General features: G+C 54.1%; 2 protein-coding genes across 4 annotated transcripts in view; one reads left to right on the forward strand and one right to left on the reverse strand.

Moving 5' to 3' along the window:
• The window catches only part of CCDC33 (coiled-coil domain containing 33), a 316,889-nt gene that overhangs the window by 31,469 nt on the left and 269,405 nt on the right, over nt 1-16,015 (forward strand). The window lies entirely within an intron of this gene.
• LOC128844570 (eukaryotic translation initiation factor 3 subunit A-like) lies at nt 2,605-4,737 on the reverse strand. Its single transcript, XM_054042408.1, has 2 exons — nt 4,417-4,737; nt 2,605-3,231 (listed from the first exon to the last, which is right to left on the reverse strand). Exons 1-2 carry the CDS (start codon nt 4,430-4,432, stop codon nt 2,744-2,746), a joined length of 504 nt encoding a protein of 167 aa, XP_053898383.1. The 5' UTR covers nt 4,433-4,737; the 3' UTR covers nt 2,605-2,743.

The raw sequence follows: 16,015 nt of genomic DNA on the forward strand, positions 1-16,015 counted from the left end.
CACTTAGGCCATGTCTACATGTACAGCACTGCAGTGCACCGCTGCACTGATGCAGCACGTCTGGTGAGGATGCTTTATGCCGATGGAAGAGAGCTCTCCTGTCAGCATAATAAAACCACTCCATGAGCGGCAGTAGCTATGTTGGCAGGAAAAGCTCTCCCACCATCATAGCACTGTCCACACTGGGTAACTTACCTCGCTTTGGGGGGTGGTTTATTCACACCCCTGAGCGACATAAGTTCTTCACATGCTTGCTCATGTCCATTCCAATGCAGGTGTGTGCTCACCCTGAGCACTGTCACTGGAAAGTTTTCCCTCAGTGGTATCCGCTGGGTCAGCTGTGGTGCCCCTGGGAGTCATGCCCTCATAGCGCCAGTACATAGGGCCCCACTGCCCCTTCAGTTCCTTCTTACTGCCTGTAACGGTTGCTGTAACTTCTGCTCATTCTTGCGTTTTTCCCATAAGTATATTTTCTCAGTGGACTTGTTTTGTACATTGTAAATAGTTACCTTTTTAGAGTTAAGTTTTAGTTAAGTATCAGAGGGGTAGCCGTGTTAGTTTGAATCTGTAAAAAGCAACAGAGGGTCCTGTGGCACCTTTGAGACTAACAGAAGTACTGGGAGCATAAGCTTTCGTGGGTAAGAACCTCACGTCTTGCATCTGAAGAAGTGAGGTTCTTACCCACGAAAGCTTATGCTCCCAGTACTTCTGTTAGTCTCAAAGGTGCCACAGGACCCTCTGTTAAGTTTTAGTTAGTTAATTAGCTAGTTAGTAGTATAGTCAGTAGCAAACCCCGCTTAGTGGGGCTAGCCCTTCCCCAGCATCGGGGTATGCCTCAGTCCCCGGGGTTCAAACCATGTGTGTCGTGCCATAAACTGATGCTGGTTAGTGACCCACACGCTAGCTGCATTAAGTGCCTGGGCGAGGCCCACATGCAGGAGCATTACAAGATCTGCAGGGGCTTTAGACCCAGAACAAAAAAGGACAGGGACACAGACTTAAGTTCCTTCTCATGGAGGCTGCGCACCGGCCCCCTTCAGAGCCAAGTCATGGGGACTCAGCACCGAGCACTTTGACTTCAGTGATAAGTGCCTGGGTGTCTCTGAGGGTATGTCTACACTACGGGATTAATCCGAATTTATATAATTCGGATTTGAAAAACAGGTTGTATAAAGTTGAAATGTATGCGGCCACACTAAGCACATTAATTCGGTGGTGTGCGTCCAAGTACCGGGGCTAGCGTCGATTTCTGCACCGTTGCACTGTGGGTAGCTATCCCATAGCTATCCCATAGTTCCCGCAGTCTCCCGCGCCCATTGGGATTGTGGGTTAAGATCCCAGTGCCTGGTGGGACAAAAAACATTGTTGCAGGTGGTTCTGGGTACAGCCTCACCTCCTCCCTCCCTCCTCCCTCCCTGCATGAAAGCAACGGACGGCAGACAACCATTTTCGCGCCTTTTTTCCTGGGTGAGTGAACACTGCAGACTCCATACCACGGCAAGCATGGAGCCCGCTGAGCTCAAGACAGCAGTCATGAACATTGTAAACACCTCGCGCGTTCTCGTGGAGTTTATGCTCAGCCAGGACCAGAAAAACGAGGCGAGGAGGCAGCGGCGGCGGCAACGCAGCGACAAGCATGATGAGGACATGGACATGGACATGGACATGGACACGGACACGGATACAGAATTCTGTGAAACCACGGGCCCCGGTGCTTTGGAGATCATGTTGTTAAGGGGGCAGATTCTATCCATGGAACGCCGATTCTGGGCAAGGGAAACAAGCACAGACTGGTGGGACCGCATAGTGTTGCAGGTCTGGGACGATTCCCAGTGGCTGCGGAACTTTCGCATGCGTAAGGGCACTTTCATGGAACTTTGTGACTTGCTGTCCCCTGCCCTGAAACGCCAGAATACCAAGATGAGAGCAGCCCTCACAGTTGAGAAGCGAGTGGCGATAGCCCTGTGGAAGCTTGCAACGCCAGACAGCTACCGGTCAGTCGGGAATCAATTTGGAGTGGGCAAATCTACGGTGGGGGCTGCTGTGATGCAAGTAGCCAAAGCAATCACTCAGGTGCTGCTACGAAAGTTAGTGACTCTGGGAAATGTGCAGGCTATAGTGGATGGTTTTGCTGCAATGGGATTCCCTAACTGTGGTGGGGCGATAGACGGAACCCACATCCGTATCTTGGCACCGGAGTACCAAGCCACCAAGTACATAAACCGCAAGGGGTACTTTTCAATGGTGCTGCAAGCACTTGTGGATCACAAGGGACGTTTCACTAACATCAACGCGGGCTGGGCGGGAAGGGTTCATGACGCTCGCGTTTTCAGGAACACTACTCTGTTTAAAGGGCTGCAGCAAGGGACTTACTTTCCGGATTACGCGCAGCCAGATACCAGGGCGATTAGAAGAGCACACCAGGAAGCGCTGTGCATCAGAGAAGCTTTAAAAACCAGTTTCATGACTGGCCAGGCTACAGTGTGAAATATCTGTTTGTTTCTCCTTCATGAAAACCCGCCCCCTTTATTGACTCATTTTCTGTAAGGAACCCACCCTCCCCCTTCCCCCAGCTTTCTTTCAAACCAAATAAAGTCACTATCATTTAAAAATCATTTATTCTTTATTAATAGATTAGAAAAAGAGGGAGGGAACCCGGGTGGTATTTGGGAGGAGGATTGCTGGGAAGGAAAAAGCCACAAAGAAAAGGTTTAAAAAAATGACAGCCTTTTGCTTGGGCTGTCTACTGGGGTGGAATGGGAAGGTGTACGGAGCCTCCCCCCCCCCCCCGTGTTCTTACACGTCTGGGTGAGGAGGATACGGAACATGGGGAGGGGGGAGGGTGGAACAGGGGCTGAAGCGGCAGTCTGTTTTCCAGCAGCCGTTCCTGAAGCTCCACCAGACGCCGGAGCATGTCTGTTTGCTCACGCAGCAGCCCCAGCGTTGCATCCTGCCTCCTCTGGTCTTCCTGCCGCCACCTCTCATCTCGAGCGTCTCTCCTCTCCTCACGTTGGTCCCTCCTCTCCTCACGTTGGTCCCTCCTGTCCTCACGTTCACTGGCTTCTTTCCTATACTTTGAAACTGTTTCCTTCCACTCATTCAGATGAGCTCTGTCACTGCGGCTGGATTCCATAATTTCAGAAAACATCTCGTCTCGCGTTCTCTTCTTACGACGCCTTATCTGTGATAACCTTCGGGATGGAGGAGGGAGGCTTGAGGAATTTGCAGCTGCTGTAGGGAGGGGAAAAAAGAGAGAATTGTTTAAAAAGATACATTTTGCAGAACAATGCTTATACTCTTTCACGGTGACCAACACTATTCACATTACATAGCACATGTGATTTCTGTGCAAGGTCGCATTTTGCCTCTTAATGCTGAGTGCCTGTGGCTTTGCTGCTAGAGATCACAGGTCTGGGCAACAGAATTCGGCTTGCATGCGGCCATGGTAAGCCATTGTCTTACAGCTTCTGTGCCCTCCTTTCCCACATACCAAGCATAGCCTGTAGAGTGCTGCGGTTTTTCTGTTAACATTCAGCAGCAGCAGCAGAAAACAAACTAACCACCCCCCCTCTCGCCATGAATTCTCTGGGATGATCGCTGTACCCCTCCCCCCCACCGCGTGGCTGGTATCAGGGAAGATCCCTGCAGGCACCAAACTAACCACCACCACCCCGCCGCCGCCCCCCTCCCGCCATGAATTCTCTGGGATGATCGCTGTACCCCTCCCCCCCACCGCGTGGCTGGTATCAGGGAAGATCCCTGCAGGCACCAAACTAACCACCCCCCCCGCCGCCGCCCCCCTCCCGCCATGAATTCTCTGGGATGATCACGGTACCCTCCCCCCACCGCGTGGCTGGTAACAGGGAAGATCCCTGCTAGCCAAACGCGAAAAACTCATGGCCAATTTCCCATCTGCGCTTGGCTAACTGCAGGGAAGGATTTATTTTCCGCCACAGGCAAACAGCCCAGTAGGAACGGCCACCTCTGTCCCCTTAATTAAGTTCCCGTATTTCAACCAGGTTACCAGGAGTGATATCACTCTCCTGAGGATTACACAACAAGATAAAGAACGGATGTTGCTTGAATGCCAGCAAACACCGGGACCATACGCTGCCAGGCTTTGTCAGGCAATGATACCAGATTACTTGCTGCAAGCATGGCGTGGTCAAGTGTCCTACCATGGAGGAGGGAATAAGGATGCACTGCCCAGAAACCTTCTGGCAAGGCTTTCGGAGTACCTCCAGGAGAGCTTCATGGAGATGTCCCTGGAGGATTTCCGCTCCATCCCCAGACACGTTAACAGACTTTTCCAGTAGCTGAACTGACCGCGAATGCATCCCAAGTCCTCAGGGCAAAGTAATCATTAAAAACCATTTGCTTTTACAACAAGTTTTATATTTTAAAAGGTAAACTCACCTGAGGTCCCTTCCATGGGGTCAGAGTCTTGGGTACTGGCTTGGGAGGGTACTTCAGTCAGGGTGAGAAAAAGATCCTGGCTGTTGGGGAGAACGGAGTGCTGTGTGCTCTCTGCAAGCTCATCCTCATCCTCCTCCTCCTCCTCTCCCCCATCGGCAGAATCCTCAGGCGTCGCTGATGAGACTATCCCCGACCCAGAATCCACGATCACAGGTAGGGTAGTGGTGGCAGCCCCCCCTAGAATTGCATGCAGCTCGGCGTAGAAGCGGCATGTCCGCGGCTCTGACCCGGAGCGACCGTTTGCCTCCTTTGTTTTTTGATACGCTTGTCTGAGCTCCTTGACTTTCACGCAGCACTGCTCAGAGTCCCTATTGTGGCCTCTCTCCATCATGCCCTTGGAGATTTTTTCAAAAGTTTTTGCATTTCGTCTTTTAGAACGAAGTTCTGCAAGCACTGAATCCTCTCCCCATACAGCGATCAGATCCAGTACCTCCCTCACGGTCCATGCTGGTGCTCTTTTTCGATTATCAGCCTGCATGGTTACCTGTGCTGATGAGCTATCTGTGGTCACCTGTGCTCTCCACGCTGGGCAAACAGGAAATGAAATTCAAATGTTCGCGGGGCTTTTCCTGTCTACCTGGCCAGTGCATCCGAGTTTAGATTGCTGTCCAGAGCGGTCACAATGATGCACTGTGGGATAGCTCCCGGAGGCCAATACCATCGAATTGCGGCCACACTATCCCTAATTCGAAATATTAAAATCGATTTTGGCGCTACTCCGCTCGTCGGGGTGGAGTACAGAAATCGATTTAAAGGGCCCTTTACATCGAAATAAATAGCGTCGTTGTGTGGACGGTTACAGGGTAAATTCGAATTAAAGCTGATAAATCCGAATTAAAGTTGTAGTGTAGACCAGGCCTGAGTGAGGTGCAGTGCCGTTCCGTCTCCCCGACACTGAGAAAGAACTCCGTGCCAACACCCCGGAACTCCTGGCACCAAGGGAAGTCAACTCTTGCACATGACTCTCGGCACCCCTCTTCATCACCGGTATCAAGAAAGAAGCAGAGAAAGATTGACTGGGGGCATTCGCCAACCCCAAAATCAATAGGCCATAGAGATGCCGATAGAGCGTGACCCATGCTGAGCCACTCGGAAATGCCAGGGGAGAGAGTAGTACTGTTGACTCTGGCCCCGGGAAGAGCGCCAGGGAGTCTAGTACCATTGGACTCTCCACCAAGTGAGAGCCATCGGGGTTCGACAGCCCTAGCACTACTATCTACGCCGGAGCTGTGTGAGGCAGCTAGGGACTTACTATCCCTTCTGATGCCACCTTCCCAGCCATTCGGGAATTAACATTGGCAGCACCGGACACAAGGGCCACCACAGCACCAAGGCAGGTGCTGTCAAAGGGCAAGCTGGCCATGTTGGCACAGCGCTGATCTCCTCCCTCCTGGCATCATTCTCTGGCACCAGTCAGTACCGTTCCACCCTGGTCACTGAGAAATGCCTCCTCAGACTCCAATTCTGAAGTAGAGTACTATACCTTGCGCAGGAGCTGACACTGCTCTGATCGGCAATACCCTACGGCTGACATGAGCCAGGGCATACTGCCAATGGCCTGGCCACCAGTGCAACAGCAAGTGCCACTGCAGTACCATTCTGAAATCCTTGGGCTTTTCATCCACTCCAGGGACCGCCACTCTAGAAGGTCCTACTCTGTTATATCAGGATATATGGGGAATAGGGATTGGTCCCTGTGCCAAGCACAGTACAGGCCTACAGGACCTGTCCCCACTGGACCCATCCGGGGCAGAGGGCAAAGAATACAGACCTGTGCCTTTACAGGCTTTTTCTTCCTCCTCTCCTGACAAGGCGGTGGTGGGAACAGCTATAATGCCCTCCCAGGACAATTACAGGGTGCACCAGAAACTCCTGATGAGGCTAGCCCAGAACCTGGGTATCCTGGCGGAGGAAATCTCTGAATCCTCCCACACCCTAGCGGATATTTTAACAGCCTCAGGTCCATCACGGGTGGCCCTGCCATTGAACGATGCCATCCTGGAGCCTATAAAAGCTCTATGGCAGACTCCTGCATCCCTCCAAATTACTGCAGAGAGGATGGAGAAGAAGTACTTTGTCCCTCCCAAGGGCTATCAATTTTTGTATGCACCCACCACCAGGCTCGCTGGTTGTTTCAGTGGCAAATGAAAGGGAGAAACAGGATTGACAGGGGGTGACTCCCAAGGCTAAAGATGCCAAAAAACTTGACTTTTTTGGCAGAAAGGTCTACTTAATAAGTGGCTTCCAGCTCAGGATCACCAACCATCAGGCGCTCCAGGGCCGGTACAATTTCAACTCCTGGAGCTCAATGGCGAAATTCAGGGAATTTCAGGGCGCTCAATGGCGAATTTGCCACAGACAGAGGTGAAAGTAAGTCGGTACGGGCTGGTACGGAGGACCGGTAAGAAAAGGTGCAGTAACATACTGGCAAGAAAATGGAGCATTCTCTCCCACTCTGACTCCTCCTCCTGGCTCCAGTAGGGTTACCATTCGTCTGGATTTACCCGGACATGTCCTCCTTTTTGTGTTTAAAAATAGCGCCCGGGGGGGAATTTGTAAATCACTAAAAATGTCCGGGATTTCCCCCCCATGCAGAGCGAGGCGCGGCTGGGAGGGCTGCAGGAAATTCAACCGCTCGCATGGGGCTCTGGCAGCCAGAGCCCTTCCCCCACAGCTTGCCGGGCTGGACTCTGGAGCAGCTGTAGAGCTCCTCCTCCCCGCCACCCCCACCCCCCCGCATTCTGAGCCGCCCGGCCTGCCGGGCTGTTTGCATCAGGCCTCGGCAGCTCCTCCTCCCCTGCTGCCCAGCGCCCCACTCCGGCAGCACTGGGTGGGGTGGGAACGGGTTGTGTGTTGCGCTGGGGAGCACAGCCACATGTCCGGCTCTGCACAGAGCCCAACACCATGTTCTGAGCGGCAGGGTAAGGGGGCCAGGGGGCAGGAGAAGGGGCAGGGAGATTTTGGAGGAGGCAGTCAAGAGATGGGGGGGTCGGGAGTTCGGGGGGGGTTTGGGGGGGATTGAGAAGGTTTTGGGCAGTCAGGGTACAGGTAGGGGGTAGGGTCCTGGGGGGCAGTTAGGGTGGGGGGGTCTTAAGAGGGGACAGTTAGGGGACAAGAGGCAGGGAGGCTTAGGTAGGGGGTGGGGTTCTGGAGGGCAGTTAGGAGCAGGGGTCCCAGGAGGGGGCAGTCAGGGGACAAGGAGCGGGGGGGGGTTGGGAGTTCTGGGGGGGGGCTGTCAGGGGTGGGGAGTGGTTGGATGGGGCATGGGAGTCCCAGGGGTCTGTCTGGGGGTGTGAATAAGGGTTGGGGCAATCAGGGTACAGGTAGGGGGTAGGGTCCTAGGGGGCCAGTTAGGATGGGGGGAGGGTCTCAGGAGGGGGCAGTCAGGGGACAAGAGGCAGGGAGGCTTAGGTAGGGGGTGGAGTCCCAGGAGGGGACAGCCAGGGGATAAGGAACGGGGCGAGGGTTGGGGGTTCTGAGGGGGGTGGGAAGTGGGAGGGGCAGGGGTGGGGCTAGGGCGGGGCTCCTCCCGTCCTCTTTTTTGCTTGCTGAAATATGGTAACCCTAGGCTCCAGCAATATTGAGGGTCCGGGGGCCCGGCTCCACAAATGTTCAGGTCCGGGTCTCCCCCCTGGCCCCACCTGCTGCCCCCCCACGCCTCCCGTGAGTGTGCCCCAGCCCCCCTTTGCTGCCCCCATGCGCTTCCCGGGGGGCCAGAGCAGAGCTTCCGTGTCTCTCCCCTGAAGCTCCATGCTGCCTGCCTGCATTAACTGCCCCCACAAGGTCCTAGTGCCCCCCCGCCACTACTGCCAGGGCAGGCTGCCCTTCCCCCTCAGACCCTTTCATTTTCCGGTGGGACCCTCCACCAGTACAGCTGCCCCCCCTGCCTGAAGTAACTGCTCTTGCCACATGCTGGGCAAGGGGCAGCCCCATCCCCCACCCCCAGTGAGGCTACAGTGAGGGGTAGCAACAGGGGAGGAGGTGCACATGTGATGGCAGCCCCCGCCCCCGGCATGGCACCCACTACAGGGGAAGCGAGGGGGATTCCTGGACCTGAGAGGGGCCCTAGGAGCACGTTCAGTGATAGTGGGGGGTCCCTACCCCAGAGCTCGCTGCTGCCGGCAGGGAGAGGGCTGGGGAGAGTCCTCCTCTGGCTCCAGTCCCAGGGCAGTCTGCCTGCACCCCAAACTCATCCCCAGCCCTGCCCCACCCCAGAGCCCATACCCTCAGCCAGAGCCCTCATCCCCCCACACCCCAACCCTCTGTCCTAGCCCTGAGCCTCTCCAACACTCCAAACCCCTCATCCCCAGCCACACCCCAAATCCAGCCCCAGCCTCACCCCACAGCCCTCACCCCTGCACCCCCTCCCTCCGCACCCCCTCTTATCCCCAAAATCCCTCCCAGAACCTGCACCCCCTCCCTCCGCACCCCCTCCTATCCCCAAACTCCCTCCCAGAGCCTGCACCCTGCACCCCTCCTGCACCCCAGTCCCCTGCCCCAGCCCAGGGCCTGCACCCCAGACCTCCTCCCCCACCCAAACTCCCTCCCAGAGCCTTGGGCAAGTGGGGGGTGGAGTTTGGGGGGGGCAGAGTTTGGGCACCACCAAAATTTCGACAAACCTGCCACCCCTGCCAGCAAGAGCTGGTGCGCCATACCGGGTTGGACCAGCTTCCTGAGGCAGCAATTTAAAGGGCTGGAGCCCAGGGCCCTTTAAATTGCCACCAGAGCCCCGCTGCTAGAGCCCTGGGGTAGCGGCGGCAGGGCTCGGGTGGTGATTTAAAGGGCCCAGGGCTCCTGCCGCCGCTACCGCCCCGTGCCCTTTAAATTGCCACTGGAGCCCCCCAGGGCTCCGTGGACAATTTAAAGGGCCTGGGACGGTAGAGGCAGTGGGATCCCCAGGCCTTTTAAATAGCCCCCGGATCCTGCCGGAGCCCTGGGGTAGCGGCGGCAGGCCTCTGGTGGCTATTGAAAGGGTTCAGGGGTCCCGCTGCCTCTACCACCCCGGGCCCTTTAAATAGCCACTGTAGCCCTGCCGCCACTACCCCAGGGCTCCAGCAGCAGGGCTCCGGAGACGATTTAAAGGGCCCGGGGCTCTGCTGCAGTAGCAGCAGCCAGAGCCCCGGGCCCTTTAAATCGCCTCCGAACCCCAGGGCTCACAGCCACCTCTGCAGCTGGGAGCTCAGGGGGTGATTTAAAGGGCTTGGGGCTCCCAGCTGCTGCTACCACAGCCCTAGCCCCGGGCCCTTTAAATCCTGATTTAAAGGGCCTGGGGATTTAAAGGCCCCGCCTCTTCTGGTGGAGGCCACGCCCCTCCTCAGGACTCCAGAGTACCGGCAAGTCCTTTAAGTTACTTTCACCCCTGGCCACAGGAGTGCCGGGGCGAGTTCTCAGCCCTAGTGAGGAGGGGAAATCAGTGGCCTCCAGACACGGCAGACTTTGCAGCCCGTTCCATGGCTTTGGCGGTGGTCATGAGGCAAAGCTCGTGGCTTCAATCTTCAGGATTGCCCTATGAGGTCCAACAGACAATTCAGGACCTTCCGTTTGAAGGCAAATCGCTCTTCTTGGAGCAGACAGACTCAAAGCTGCATACCTTTGGACTCTAGAGCCATTCTTAGGCTGGGTCTACACTACCCGCCTGAATCGGCGGGTAGAAATCGACCTCTCGGGGATCGATTTATTGCGTCCCGTTGGGACGCAACAATCGATCCCCGAATTGACGCTCTTACTCCACCAGCGGAGGTGGGAGTAAGCGCCGTTGACAGGAAGCTGCAGAGGTCGATTTTGCTGCCGTCCCTACAGCGGGGTAAGTCGGCTGCGATACGTCGAATTCAGCTACGCTATTCGCATAGCTGAATTTGCGTATCTTAAATCAACCCCCCCCCCCCCCCGTAGTGAAGATATAACCCTAGATCCCTTGCGCTGCATACACCAGCCCCCTCTAGGAAGCATTACAAGACCCAACTAATGGCCTGCTTCTATCCACCACGGCAGAGACAGGAGTACATCAGGAGAAGGAACAGAGGCCATAAGAGGAGCCCTCTGTCCCAGTCCTCATCTGCCCCAGTGCCTGACCCCTGAGACACTGGGGGCGGGGTGTGTGTGTGTCTAAGAAGACCTTTTGATGAGACGCTCGGGGATGACATACTAGGACACTGTATGGAGCTGATTTCCCCCATGCTTGTGGACCAGTTGTCCCACTTCTATCAGGCATGGGCCCGCATTACGTCCGACTGCTGGGTACTATACATGACAGAAGTAGGATGCACCCTTCAATTCAGTTGTTGCCCTCCTTCCCTCTCTCCCTCCCCATCCCTCTTCAGGGACCCTTCTGACAAGAAAGTTCTAGCCCAGGAGGTGCAGTTGCTCCTAAGGGCAAGAGCAGTGGAAGAGGTCAAAGGGCTCAAGTCTATTCCTATCTAGACGACTGGCTGATCAGAGGTCTGTCCGAGGCCCATGTGGAGGCAAACGTAAGGCTAATACAGACAACTTTCCAGGACCTTGAGTTGTTGATAAACATGCAGAAATCCACTCTTTCCCTGGTTTAAAGAATGGAATTTGTTGAGTCGATCCTTGACTTGACCCAGGCCATAGCCTTTCTCCCGGAAAACTGATTCGATGCTCAAGGGGAACTCAGAGAGAGTCTGAGGAATTACCCCATCACCACAGCAAGAAACTGCTTAAAGCTCTTGGGGCATATGGCATCTTGCACCTATGTGGTATAACATGAGAGACAGCTATGCAGAATTCCCACAGGCAAAGAGCCTCTGGGCACATGGGAGAGGAGCATGCCCTGCCCTGCTTGTTTGTGTAAAACATTGCTGTTGTGTTCTCTGTGAGGACTGGCATGCAGTTGCCCTCCGGGTAGAGTTAGAACGCCTGACAGGCTAGGCGCACCACCTTCAGTTCCTTCACATTGATGTGTAAAAAGAGCTTGTCTGGAGACCAGAGGCCCTGAGGGTCCCCAAGTGAGCTCCCCATCCCATCGCCGACGCGTTTGTGACGGCTCACCAGACTTGGCTGGCATCAGTATACAAACCAGGCCAGCACCATCTGGACAAAGTGATCTCACTTCCCCATCAGTGATTTTCACCCTCCTTTGGTGGCTGGACCCAGGGACAGTATACACAAGAGTCCCATTCTCGAGATCCCAACCATCAATGTCTCTCGTCACAAACGTGTCTGCGATGGGATGGGGGGCTCACTTGGGGACCCTCAGGGCCTCTGGTCTCCAGACAAGCTCTTGTTACACATCAATGTGAAGGAACTGAAGGTGATGCGCCTAGCCTGTCAGGCGTTCTAACTCTACCCGGAGGGCAACTGCATGCCAGTCCTCACAGAGAACACAACAGCAATGTTTTACACAAACAAGCAGGGCAGGGCATGCTCCTCTCCCATGTGCCCAGAGGCTCTTTGCCTGTGGGAATTCTGCATAGCCCACTTGATCTATCTTGAAGCCTCATACCTCCCGGGGTCACAGAACGAGTTAGTGGATCATCTCCACAGATCCTTTTCTGACCATCAAGAGTGGTCCTTTCGCCCAGACATCATGAACACACTCTTCCGGAAGTGGGGAACTCCCCAGGTAGACCTATTCACAGTGAAGTAGAAGAGGATGTGTTTTCAGTTCTGCTCTTTCCTAGGCCACAGCCCAGGTTCGCCTTTCTCCTCCCTTGGATGGACCAGCTCTTCTATGCGTTTCCCTTCCATCCCTCTCATACACAGGGTCCTGCTGAAGGTCAGAAGGGACAGGTGCATCTTATCCTGATAGTCCTGGCCTGGCCATGTCAGCACTCATTCACCACCCTCCTAGATCTCTCGGTGGACATGCCAGTCAGCCTGCCTCCATTTCTGGACTTGATCTCTCAGGATCACGACCGTCTACATCATCCTCGGGTCTCTTCATCTCACGGCATGGAAGCTCCATGGCTGAATCCCACAGAACTGGCATGCTCTGGGCCTGTTCGCAAGATGCTTTTAGGGAGCAGAAAACTGTTTACTAGAACCACTTACCTGGCAAAGTGGAAGAGATTCTCAATCTGGTCAGCACAAAAGGGTGTTTCACCTACTTAGTCATCACTGCCCGGTGAAGCACTGGCGAGGGTGGTGAAGCACTGGAATGGGTTACCTAGGGAAGTGGTGGAATCTCCTTCCTTAGAGGTTTTTAAGGTCAGGCTTGACAAAGTCCTGGCTGGGATGATTTAGTTGGGGATTGGTCCTGCTTTGAGCAGGGGGTTGGACTAGATGACCTCCTGAGGTCCCTTCCAACCCTGATATTCTATGATTCTAGATTACCTTCTCTACTTAAAGCAGCAAAGCCTAAAAGTGTCATCTATAAGAATCCATCTAGCTGCAATCTTAGCTTTTCACTCATGGGTGAACAGCCAGTTGATCTTCTCAAACTCAGCCTGTGCTCGTTTCCTTAAGGGGTTGGAACGGCTGTACCCCCAGATATGCCAGCCACTACCTCCCTGGGACATCAATTTGATGCTGGCATGGCTAACAGGACCCCCATTTGAACCACTGGCAATGTACTCTCTGCTCTACTTGTCTTGGAAGATGGCCTTCGTAGTCGCCATTACCTTTTACATGTACATGGTCTTCTTCAAGGACACGGTACAGCTGCGACCACACCCATCCTTCCTGCCAAAGGTGGTCTCACAATTCCATAGTAACCAGGATATTCTGCCAGTCTTCTAGCTTAAGCCACATGCTGGATATGCTGGGTGCACTAGCCTTTTACATAGAAAGGTCTAAACCCTTTTGGAAGTCCACCCAGCTGTTCATATCCATCACAGACAGAATGAAAGGCCATCCAGTCTCGGACCAGAGAATCTCGTCATGGATCTCATCCTGTATCTGCACATGCTATGACCTGGTGAAGATCCCAGCTCCTCGGTTGACAGCCCATTTTACAAGAGCTCAAGTGTTGTCATTGGCAGTGCAGGTTCCAATCTGGGACATCTGTAGAGCGGTGATGTGGTTGTCAGTCCACACATTCACATTGCACTGCCCAGTCACCCAGCAAGCTAGAGATGATGCAGGTTTCGGCTGAGCAGTGCTACAGTCAGTGTGCCAATGAACTCTGAACCCTCCACTTGCACAACTTCTTGGGAGTCACCTACGTTGGAATGGACATGAGCAAGCACTCAAAGAAGAAAAAACGTTTCCTGATCTTCCGTAACTGTTGTTCTTCAAGATGTGATGCTTATGTCTGTTCCACCCCCCTCTCTCCTCACCATCTTCCCCTTTGTTGGAGTTAGATGGCAAGAAGGAAATGAAGGTGCGGTGGGGCCCTATATACCAGTGCTATGAGGAGTGCAGCTCCAGGGGGCACCAGAGATGACCTGACGGATACCACTCTGAGATGCTCACTAAGGTGAGAGGGAGGTGGAGTGTGAATGTGTAGGCTCCTCAGGAAATAGAAAATGATCAGATACCAGAGAATTTCTGTACAACCATCCCCTCCACCCACTTGCAGACAAATAGCCAAACTAGCCAGCCCTGGGGAAGCAGCATGGAGAGGCCACTGAGACTGCTTCAGAGAAACATTACTGCTCCAACAGCAGGAATCAGCAAGGGCACAGCTGGAGACTCACCCAGCTCAGGCTGTGGCATACAGACCACCCACTCTCGGACTGCAGTGGCAGCTTTCCAGGTGTCTGAAGACATGCATCTAATTTGTTTATTAAAAAAAAAAGGAACAGATGGGAATTGCCTTCCACTTCAATAGAGTGGAGAAGTAGAGAGGCTACAGGGCTCTGGTTCACCCCTTCCTCTGCTCTCCAGTTCAGATGTGCACGAAGTACGTCAGAAGTGCTCCCCTTCTTCCAACTGCTCCTTGGCTCAGATCTGCGCTGCAGTGTTACCGTTGTTCCTTGCTGACCTGGGCTGCTGCATTACAGGATCGCCCACCCCTGCTTTCCTGGGTGCTTTGCTGTCCAGCTGTGACCCGCACTGCAGTATTGCAGGGTATAGGCACCCAACCTTCCCCACACTCTCCTCATCCATGTCAGGCTCCTAGTAGAACACAAAACAGATTGGAGGTTTTGGCTTGTGAACCCCAGACCAAGGCAGGTCTGCCTTCCATTTCATCAGAAGCACCGATAGTTGCAGATTCTTGACCAAGAGGGCTTGGGATCAGTCCATCGCGCACGCTATGTTCACATTCCAACCGGAGGAGAGAAGAAAGGGATGGAGAAAAGAGAGAATTCAGAGTCTCCCCTTAAACCAGTATGTTAAGACCCCATGGACCAGTATGTGCTGCTATCACATGCTTTACTGAGGGGCTTTCTATACTGGGGGTGTTTGTACTGATTTAGCTGCACCAGTGCAAACCCCAGTGTAGAGGTGTTGCGTCAGTGTAAGAGTAGATTTGCATAGCTGTGATTTACCCCAGTTTGAAACCAGGATAAGCTGCACCAGGCAAGCCTCATTTTACACCAGGGCAAAGCATTCACCATGTGGATTTGAGGCAGTGCAACTATGTCAGTGTGGCTATGCTGATACAGTTCTCTCCAGTTGAGAAGGAGCTAAGTGAACCCATCTCCAGTCCCTCTTTCCAAAGCAGAAATCCTGATTCCAACCCCCTTTTCCCTCCCTTCAACCAGACTAGCGTTCCCAGGCTAACCCCACTCTGATTAGGGAGGCCTGCCAGCTGCATCTCTGTGCATGGAGCCACTGCCAGTTCCCTGCCTTATCCATGTCTTCGGCTCACAATGTCACCTGCCTCCCTGCTATTCCTAGTTGGTGCAGCAGGCAGCAGCAAGAGGTGGGCTATTGGGCTTGGAGCTCAAACTAGGAGAGGATTCCCCCTGCACAGGTGAACCTTACTTCTCGAAAGAGACCTGGCCTCTCAGGCTATATCTGCACTGCACACTCAAACTAGCTCCATGGGACCCGGGGTTGTGGAATTGATGTTTCAAGTCCATACTTGAGTGTCCACACCTGGGTTTACAGTTGCTGGATCCGGGTCTCACAGCCATGCTAACATCTCTATACTGCACCACACAGACCTTCTGATGCGGGTCTGCAGCTTGACCTATGTCCAAATTGCAAAATGACTGGGCTTGGAGCTGAGTCTCAGCAGGACTCTGGCGCTGACCCACCTTCTTAACAGGGTCCTGAGACCTAAGTCCTGCATGCTTGCTGACCCAACTCAGACTGATCTGTATGCGGATGGAAGGGCTCAGACTTGAGAGAGAGCCCACGCTTAGCTTGCTGTGTAGACATACTCGGTATGTCTCCACTGCGATAAAAAACCCACAGCCCCAAGTCTCAGAGCCTAGGTCAGCTGGTTTCAGCTCATGGGGCTCAGACTGTGGGGCTAAAAATAGCAATGTAGGCATTCGGGGGCTGGAGCCCTGGCTCTGAGCCTCTCCCTGTCCCAGGGTCACAGAACACAAGCTCTAACCTGAGCCCAGATGTCTACACTGCAATTTTATAGCCCCGCAGCCTGAGCCGGCTGACCTGGGCTAGCAGGTCTTTAATTGCAGTGTAGACATAACCACCCAGAGTGGCTAGAAAGCCTCATTTCCTGCTG

The sequence above is a fragment of the Malaclemys terrapin genome, chromosome 10 (genome assembly GCF_027887155.1).
Source record: "Malaclemys terrapin pileata isolate rMalTer1 chromosome 10, rMalTer1.hap1, whole genome shotgun sequence".
Classification (NCBI taxonomy): Eukaryota; Metazoa; Chordata; order Testudines; family Emydidae; genus Malaclemys; species Malaclemys terrapin.